Source organism: Oppia nitens, unplaced genomic scaffold (genome assembly GCF_028296485.1).
Source record: "Oppia nitens isolate AA-2021 unplaced genomic scaffold, nextdenovo-longstitch-racon4-pilon3 scaffold1_pilon_pilon_pilon, whole genome shotgun sequence".
Taxonomy (NCBI): Eukaryota; Metazoa; Arthropoda; class Arachnida; order Sarcoptiformes; family Oppiidae; genus Oppia; species Oppia nitens.
The window spans coordinates 3131538-3142954 of record NW_026533199.1 but is presented as its reverse complement, the minus strand read 5'-3'; the positions used below and the strand labels follow the sequence as shown (position 1 = coordinate 3142954).

General features: G+C 19.4%; 1 protein-coding gene across 1 annotated transcript; it reads left to right on the top strand.

Moving 5' to 3' along the window:
* The first annotated feature begins 964 nt into the window (after positions 1-964).
* LOC128966255 (GATA zinc finger domain-containing protein 15-like) lies at positions 965-1420 on the top strand. Its single transcript, XM_054313104.1, has one exon. It carries the CDS (start codon positions 965-967, stop codon positions 1418-1420), a length of 456 nt encoding a protein of 151 aa, XP_054169079.1.
* Positions 1421-11417: the final 9997 nt, after the last annotated feature.

Below are 11417 nucleotides of genomic sequence, written 5' to 3'. Positions count from 1 at the left end.
ACTATTATATAACATTTTTTTGAAAGAAAGCCAACAATTTTGGCGACACATTGAGAGAGAGAGAGAGAGAGAGAGAGAGAGAGAGAGAGAGAGAGAGAGAGAGAGAGAGTTAAGTTAATAATAATATTATATTAATAAAATTATATATATTAGAAACAAAAATGTATTAAAGATTTTTATATCGGATTGCAATCATTTACATTCATCGGTATAGAAATGATATGATATTAAATATTTAAAAAAAAAATTATATATAAATTTCAATTTGATGCCACAAATTTCATTTATTTCGATGCATTTATTGAAACGTTTTGTTATTTAAAGTAATTTTCTGGTTATTCCGGTTCATTGCAATCAAGTCTTATTCAACAATTGTATGGCACGAGGGAAGTGATGCCACTATTTAATAGGATATTTCACATTTACTCTTGTATTTAATATATACCACAATATGTTTTATTGGAAAAATAAAATTTTCATTTTTACTGCATTTTTCTCATCAGTTGATGACTTGACTGAACAGTTAAAAGTCATATCAATTTCTCTCAATTTTTTTTGTACAATAATTTTCAATGAGAATTGTCGATTCAATTCGCTTTTATAGATATTATTTATAATATTAAGTCATCAAAATTATATGAAAATACTTAAAAAGATATATTTTTGTGTAAAAATCTATAAAATTTATTAATCGATTTTAACATTTAATTTCTTTGTTTGATTTTTTAAAATATCTGTTTTATAGTTTAAATTATTTGAATTAAATATTTTGAATTATTTTTTAATGGCAAATAACATTTTTATATACAAATATCAACTATATATTCGACATTTTTATATTATATGTATATAATATTTATAAACTATATTATTATATTTAGATATCATTGAATAAGAAGAACTCTTAAACACTAGATTTGCAATGAATAGACCAAATGTTTTGTTATTTGTTTGTATAATACTTATGGCAGTGATTGTCACTAATGTATTAACTGAAGAACAACAACAACGAAGAAGAAGTCATGCGTACGGCTTCACAGTTATCAAGAGTGACGGCAATACTGTCGACGATTATAATATAGTTTCCTATTTATATCGAAACCCTTTTAATAATAATAATAATAATAATAATAAAAGATTTAACCAAAAGAATGCCAAATATGAAGAATTGAGATTAAATGATGTGAAGAGTAACTCAAACAACAAGAATATCAATAATTATGGAAAAATTTCTTCATTGAATCGGAACCGATATCAAGAAGAGCGACCCATTGCTCATATGAAAGACTCGGATTACAGTCAAGAGTATCAACGCTTAAGACGACTATTAAAACAAAAAAATATTTATTTTGACAATACTTTGGACTTAAATTTCCGTCAAAGACGACGACAACACCCGACCGACACTTATGTTTATTAATGATTATTACGGATAATAAATATTAATATTAATAACAATTTTCATAACTTTACTTTTTTATACGTCAAATGCTTTAATAATTTACTCTCTATTCTCGCCATTAATACATAAATATAAGATATAAACTAAATATATAGTACTTAGATGATGATAATGATAAAGTAATATTCATAAATATTGATTAAATTACATAATAAATAATTTGCTTTATATATAATGTATTTCTTTTGCTATCTATATATAATTAGTTTATTTAATATTAACATTTTATCAAATTGAATTTCAATGTTTTATATTAGTCTATTTATTTAAATAAATTTTTATTAATATAATAATAAACTTTATTTTTTTACTTATAATATTAAAGTTACTATTTTTTAAACTTTATTTATTATTTATTTTTCAGAATATTGTACATAACTTTGCCATATTTTTGCCATATTTGTAATATTTACAAATTAAAAATATGAATATTTTATGATTAAAACAATTTAAAGTAACATTTATTTAGCTTTATTAAATTATTTAATTTGAACGGTAGTATAAGATAAAATAAATTATTATTTATATAGTATAAAAAATATGTAAAAATATATATAATTAAATTAATATTATAATTTTTTATAATAGAATTAGTTTTATAAATAATTTAATAAATTATTTGATCGACATGTTTTATAATCAAATTATAGATTATAAAAAATATAGTAAATTTTTGTTTCAAACTAATTTTAAAAAAATAAAAATCTACATTAAATTAATAGCTATAATTATTATAATAATAAATAGCTTTTGAAAAATTAATAAAAATTTTTGCATAACGTTTATTGTTTTCGATCAATTATAAAACATTTAATGGGCTCATAATTTGATACATATTTTTAAACGCAAAATCTGGCAAAATTTGTTTAAAATGTTAGAGCTATTCATCGATTTTGAATACTAGGCCAACATATTAAAACATTTTTGTTGTTTTAAATTTTTTTATTGAAAATGGACATAAACTTAAAGGCAATAAATCACTTGATATATTATTTTTTTATGTATTAAATGATTTATTGATATACGAAATAACTTTAGAAAGTTTTAATTTGAAATTTCATTTTTGCTTTTATTGTTATTTTTTATATCAATCTATTTTTGTATAAACATTTAATTATATTTTAGTTATGAAAATATAGATGATTTAAAAATAATTAATAATTTATAAGTTAGAATTGATATTTATTCTTATATTATACTATTTAGTATATATAATATAATATGAATTATATATTCAAATAGATTATTGCTTGACAATATTAATTTAATTTTTTTGTATTAATATTATTTGTATTTTATAGTATTTAAGTTTTAACTATTACTGTTAAGCTTATCATAATATAAATAAGTCTTATTATAATTATTGTGACACTAATTCTAAAAATGCAATACTTATAAAAACTTAAATAATAAAAGCATTTTGAGTATTAAATGTTTTTTATAATATATTTTATTATAATTACATTTTCTGCTAATTTAATTTCCCAAATAATTATTTCGACAATAATAAATTTAATAACTAATTAAATAATTAAATATTAATAAATATAGTATTTTAATAAATATTTTATTAAATGTTAAAGTAGATATTTATTGCCTTTTAATAAATAATTTGTTATATGTACTTTTAAATATTAATATTTATCGAAAATATATTAAATTAAATATATATACATTAATTATTAACATTTATATTACTAGAAATCTAATTAACATTTTATTTAAAACCATTGGTATAATATTCATAAAACTAAAAATATTTATTAGCTTAAATCAATCTAAAATATTTAACAACATTTCAATACTATTAAATGTTTAATGCACTTATTATTCGTTTAAAAGTCAATGCCATATATTTTTATGTAATTATAATACTCTGGTATTTGTTTTGGAAATTTATAAACAAAATTTCAAGAATTTTCATTCAAAAACTATTCAGAAAATTAGTGTTTATATTTGAGTTCAAAAACAGATTCATATAATTTAGACAATTTTATTGGCAAATATACAGTCAATGTTTGACAACTAGTTTTAATGAAAAGCCGGAGCTTTTGGTTAGGAATTCAATGTTAGAGAGACTATAAGTGCAACACTTTTTTTTGTTGTCTATAATTAGATTTAAGACTTATTTATTGTTTAGATAACTAACAACGAAATTAATGTTTTAAGTTATGACTCTCTCTCTCTCTCTCTCTCTCTCTCTCTCTCTCTCTTTCTCTCTCTTCAACTCACTAACACTTTTACTAGTCTTTCATCATTTATTCAATATTCACTAAAACAGACTTTTTATTAGTTGATATAATAAATACTACAAAATATATTTATCGTTATAAGTGTTTATATAATATCAATGTTAAGGCATAACCAACTGATTCAAAATAATAATCCGTTTACAACATAATCAAACCACGACTTTATGCAAAAATATGTTTTTAAAATTGTTTATTAAAATATCAATTTATTATAATATTTTCATTTATTTATTTGTTTTACCTATACTAAAAATGAGGGCATATATAAATTTGTTATAAACTTTCAAAAACTCTTAAACGATAATTTGTTATGCATTACAAAAACATTTTTAAAATTTAGTTTCAAAAACATATTTTCTTCAAAATCATCAATAATTAACATCCGATAAAATCTTATAAATGTTTACTTTAAAAATTATTATTAAATTGTGTCGATTTATTTGAGAATCTAATTGAGAAATAGTAGACTCAATAAATTTTTAATTGTAAATATAAATGTATTTATTTTAATAGACATTATCAAAGTTGTCACTAAATTCATAACTTTATTATATAAGTTATAACTGCATTAGAAAAATCAAACTGTATTAAGGAGTAACTTATTATATAATATGTTAGGTTAGGACACTATACACTGTGTATATGATATAAATATATGTTTAAGTATAACACAAACAAACGGTTCATGTATTTTCTTTACTGTATTAAATGTTTATATTTAATCACACGTATAGTTTATATACTTTATATATATAAAAAAAATAACATAAAAGTGTTTTTCATGTATAACACTACCCGATACTGCTTATTACACCATCACATATACTGTCCTTAATAGAGACAACTAAATGTGTAAATGGCTTATACTTATTGGATTCAAAACACATTAGTCCGGTTGGGATTACCTATTGGTAATACTGGAGATTACAACCAGAGATATAATTTATTAGCTTTAAAAGTATCATAAAAACAAATATTATCAGATGTCGATTAAATAAATCATAAAAATTATTTCATAATATCAATAGTAATCAATTTTCTTAGAAAGAAAACAAACATGTTTTTATATATTTATCACTAAATAATAATTAAATGGTAAACAGTAAATATAATTAATAACTATATATATTTTATATATAATTTATACTGTATAGTAGTATTTAACAAATATGTTAGCAAAAAAATTAGTTTAGTCATTGTCCACATAAATAATTAGATACAAACCACGAGCCCTCCTATTGTGAACCGTATATACAGTACTATTAATTGTTTTTGGTGTCAATTAAATTGATACTTTGTTAAACATTTAATGATTATATATATATATATTGTATATATAAACTAAAAACTCTAATTCATCACAACATAAATGCTACAAAAATAATATTTTTTTGCTGTTTAGTTAAAGTTTATTAAACAAATTAAATGGGATAGAAGTTTAGTAAAGATTTGTCAATTTAATCTAACAAATATAGTACTATTAATAATAATTTATTGTTAAATTTAGATTAAAATGTTATAATTTTAATGATTGAAAGATTGATTAATGACAATACGTTTAATTAATTTATTTATCCCAAACAAAGCGCTCAATAATATTTAGTAAAATATCCTAATTTTTATATAATATATAAAATTTATAAATCAATAATAAGTAAATATAATTTATACATACTATAAATCAAATGAATACTAAACAGCAATTAATTTATATATTAAATTAATGATATTTAAAGCTAAGAATTATTAGTTCTAGAATTAGTTATTGAAATAAAATTATTTAAAAGTAATATAAAATGCAAACAATTTTTAGGTTTCATAAAGTAATACATACACCTATTGACAACACTATTCGAGATTTTACATTAAAAAAGTAAAGTTTTCCCACCGACTGGTATATTGATGCGGGAAATTGATTGAATCAATGAAAACTTATGACAGGATTCACACAGGGGACCCATTTTTAGTTCACTAAATTCAAATATATATATATATATATATATAACATATTTTAAATAAACAATGTTAAACTAAACATTGAAATTATTTATAATAGTTTAAATGATATATTATTCATATACCTGTATATACTGTATACAGTACAGACAGGCAAAGTACTCAAGTTATAACAAAATTATTTATTTCAATATATACAATACATGTAAATTTTAAGTATACAAAGATTTATTTTTATATGCACTAAACTTTACTATTACTATTACTATTACTATTATTATTACTATTACTATTACTATTACTATTACTATTACTATTACTATTACTATTACTATTACTATTACTATTACTATTACTATTACTATTACTATTATTATTACTATTACTATTACTATTACTATTACTATTACTATTACTATTATTATTACTATTACTATTACTATTACTATTACTATTACTATTACTATTACTATTACTATTACTATTATTATTACTATTACTATTACTATTACTATTACTATTACTATTACTATTACTATTACTATTACTATTACTATTACTATTACTATTACTATTACTATTACTATTATTATTACTATTACTATTACTATTACTATTACTATTACTATTACTATTACTATTACTATTACTATTACTATTACTATTACTATTACTATTACTATTACTATTACTATTACTATTACTATTACTATTACTATTACTATTACTATTACTATTACTATTACTATTACTATTACTATTACTATTACTATTACTATTACTATTATTATTACTATTACTATTACTATTACTATTACTATTACTATTACTATTACTATTACTATTACTATTACTATTATTACTATTATTACTATTATTACTATTATTACTATTATTACTATTATTACTATTATTACTATTATTACTATTATTACTATTATTACTATTATTACTATTATTACTATTATTACTATTATTACTATTATTACTATTATTACTATTATTACTATTATTACTATTATTACTATTATTACTATTATTACTATTATTACTATTATTACTATTATTACTATTATTACTATTATTACTATTATTACTATTATTACTATTATTACTATTATTACTATTATTACTATTATTACTATTATTACTATTATTACTATTATTACTATTATTACTATTATTACTATTATTACTATTATTACTATTATTACTATTATTACTATTATTACTATTATTACTATTATTACTATTATTACTATTATTACTATTATTACTATTATTACTATTATTACTATTATTACTATTATTACTATTATTACTATTACTATTACTATTACTATTACTATTACTATTACTATTACTATTACTATTACTATTACTATTACAACAAAAATAATTTTAATATTTGCTTTTATCAAAAATTATAATACATTTTATTTAATACTAATATTAAAATTTGATATAAATGTTTCTATGTTTAATATTAATCCTTTTATCTGTATTTATTTACTTAAGTATTTATGTGTTTGTTGAGTACAAATGCCTGTCACTAGTATACAGTATAAATATATTTATTAATATTGAATAATGTCAATGCCTGTTATATTATATTATTGTATATTCAAATTGAAAACATGTTTCAATATGCAATTGAGTGGACACAACATTCATGTAATTTCCTGTTATAGCAATTTTTTTATCCAGGGGGCTATCATTTTATTGTTTTACATGATTATATATTATATACATATATTATATATTGTGCAACAATGGACATTACTAATACAAAAAATAAAATAAAAATAAAACAAAATACTGTAGTGACTCAATAATAATAGTATTATTAAGGAAATGGTGGACATTATCTCATATGGATTTATATGACATTAGATATGTACTGTAGTAAACAACTGGACAACAAAAATATAAAAAAATAAAATAAAATTGTTTTAACAAAAAAATTAAATAGTCTATATCTTAATGTTGTTTTATATAAGACTGTCCGCTCCATTACTTATTCAAACAAAATGAGTTAGTGAGAGAAAGAGAGAAAGAAAGAGAGAAAGAAAGAAAGAAAGAGAGAGAGAGAGAGAGTATGGTTGTCTCACAGCCCTAAATATTTTTAGGCAAAAACAAATTATAATATATTGTAGTGTTATTTGTTATCCAAGTTTTGGGACATTAATTTTTATTACATTATATAAAATGTCATATTACTATTATAAATTACAGTATAATCAATTTATGACAAAATGACTACTTACTTACTTATGATTATTTTTGCATAAATAAAATAAATTAAAACTAAAGTACATATAAATATATATACCGTATTTAACTTACATAATAATTATCATCAAAATTTAATCAACAAATTATTTAATTTGCGACAATAAATGTTTAATAATATTAAAAATAGATTGTCATCTTTATTTTATTTCAATAATTGCTAACATTATATATGCAGATTCATAAATAGCAATAACAATGTAAATGTTATCATTAATTCAATTCTCATTATACAACAAACACTGATATACTTATAATTGTTATTTTTTGTATAAATTATTTATTTAATTAAACTTATTATTTAAATCAAAACATATTGTATATATTAAAACTTTATTTTACATAACAATTGCTAAATGAATTATTTATTATATAAATTGAAGCCTTATTGCAATTTAGATAAAAAAAAGTTTAAAAAAAATGTTTTTCAAGTATATTTAGATATTTTATAAAAAATAATTTTTTATTTATTTTACACAATATTACAAAGTATATACATTAAAATTATTAATGACCACTAAATTTATTTATTATAATATAACTTTTAATTAAATAGTTTTTATTAAACATTTATAAAAATATTTATCAACTTTAATAAATTATTTAAAGTATCGATTATAAAACCAATACTAGAAAGCATTATCAAAAAACAAACTTTAATTGACAGAAATTACTCCAAATACACAATAAAATATCCCATATATTACACTGATGTCACGCATAATATGTTTGAATGTAATGATTATTACATTTAGACGTATCCTTATTCGCCTAAACTATCAATTAGTGTTGACATCGATATTGATATTATTGTATATACAATCAAATGGCTTCAAATGATATCATCATCGATGGCCTCAATAAAGATGACAGCCTGTCATTGACAGGTATATTATATATTTTACATTTTTATGTTGTATATGAATCCAAAGCAAAATATTTTAAATTGCAATTTTTATATTTTGGCCACCATTTTGTCTATGTTCCTGATAAGATAGATCATTTTTGATGTTCTATTCGAATCTAAAGTCAGAATTTTAAAATTCGAAAAAAGGCTGCGGACAGACACACACATAGATTCCAAAAAACAAACTTTTAAAGTTTGTTTGAATGTAAAACATTTACACAAATTATAATATTATTAGTTGTTTTATATTATAAAGTTTTTTATTTTTGGGCAATGATTTGCTAAACTAATAATTGTCATTCATTTAAATCATTTCAAATATTCAAATCATCATTATATTAATTATTAATAATTTTTAAAAATAAAAATGTTTTAATTATATTCTATTTTAATAAATCGTATATAATATATAAAAATAAAATATTTTGTTTCTAATAAAAGTGTTTAATACTAAATTTACATAATATATAAAACATAATATTTAATTATTTAATTTATAATGAAAAGTTAATCTACAGTATTATCTTAGTTAAGATCTTTGAAAAAAAAGTTTACAAACATTGTTTTACTTTTTCTAATTTATTAATTAATTATTAAAATAGTAATTATTACATTTGATTAATTATATAAAATAAGCTTAAAAAAGTTAAGTGACATTTATAAAGTTGTCTAAATTTATATTTGAAAAACAAACTATAATATATAGTATAATAATATAAATTCATTTGTTATATAAGATTGACATTCATTATACTTTAAGTTAATTAAGATTGAATCCATTAGTTATTATATTATATTGTCGTTTATTGGATAAATCAATAGATTTTTAAATTGATACAATTTAGTATATATGCTATATGTATGATATGTGTGTATGTTTGTGCATTTAGGCTATTAAATAACTCATAATTTTTTTAACATTGATATAGACGTTTAGTTGATATATTTATTGTTTATGTGATAAAACAACTTTACACTTCATGTACTGTATTATATATGTATAACTAATGTAATTACAGTTTTTAGTATCATATTATAGATTTTAAAGCCAATAATTTTTGTTTCTGTTTTTGTTTCAAAACATTTAAAGTATTTTTTCATTTTTTATGAAAAACTGAGAGCAATCGGTAAAAAATCATTTATCCGTTTTACTGATAAACCAGTTAAGAATGCTAGAAAGCATTTTCAGAAAAAAAACTTGAATAGCATTGAAAACCATTAGTTTGTATAATTATAGCGGCTATATAGTAACATATAAAAATTTAAAAACTAGTCAAATATACATAAATTAAATATTGTCATGTATGATATCAAATGATTCAGTATGACAAAATAAACTCAACTTTAGTCATTTACGGAATCAAATGACTTGGTATAACAAAATATACTCAACTATAGTCATGAAGGATATTAAGTGACTCAGTACTACAACAAAATAAACAACTATAATCATACTTTTTAAAAATTAATAATTTTGATCTATAATATCTTATTTTTGATGATCTATGCAATTCTAAACGTTAAAATTTTTATCTAAATTTTTTATACTTTGACAGCCATTTTCTCTAAGTTCCCGAAAAGATATCAAAATTTTAATGCATATTTTTTATGCTTGTTTATGATGCTTTATTCAAATCTATACTTAAAAAAAATTTCTTAAAATTTTCTCTACTTTGGCAGCCATTTTCTCTATGTTCCCGTAGAGATATCAAAATTTTAATGCAATTTTTCAATACATTATTAGTAGTCCTCTAACAGAATCTGAAGTCAGAATTTCAAAATTCGCAAAAAAATTGCTACACACACACACACACACACACACACACACACACACAGACTCAAAAAGCCATTATAGATTTCAGTAAACTAAACTTTTCAAGTTTTTTTTGAAAATTGTTTATTATATTCAGGAAATCTTTTGAAAATAATAATAAATATTCTTTTGACAAATAATACTAATTTTGAATATTGATTAATATATTACTATAAATATATATAAATTTAAAAGTTTTATTCTCTAACGTATTAATTGACAACATTATGAAAATGTTAGATTGAATTAGTCCATAATAGACGTCCAATTGTATCATATATTTTATTCACTAATAATTTATAATTTATGTTTAATTATGTTAATTATAAATTCAAAGATTCAGATATTGTCAAATTTTAGCACAAAATATATTTTTATCAATAATAATTTTGTAAATAACATAAAAATTTAGATAAAATATTTTTTAAAACAATATTTTTTGAAAATTAAGCTTTTAAATTTTTGGAATATTTTTTTAGAAAAAACAAGTTTAGAAAATTATTTCAATTTTAGGACGTATTTTAAGTACGTTTTCTTTATAAACAAAATGGATAAATAAAAATTGATATTCAGAGTATGCAATATAAGTAATTTAATTTAAATAAGTCGAGGTTTATGAGTATAACTATTTTATTTGCGATCAAAAACTAATACATTATTGACTATTGAAAGGTTTTTTATATTTTATATTATTTTATTTTATGTTCAAAAAAAATCATACGATTCGTGATCTGA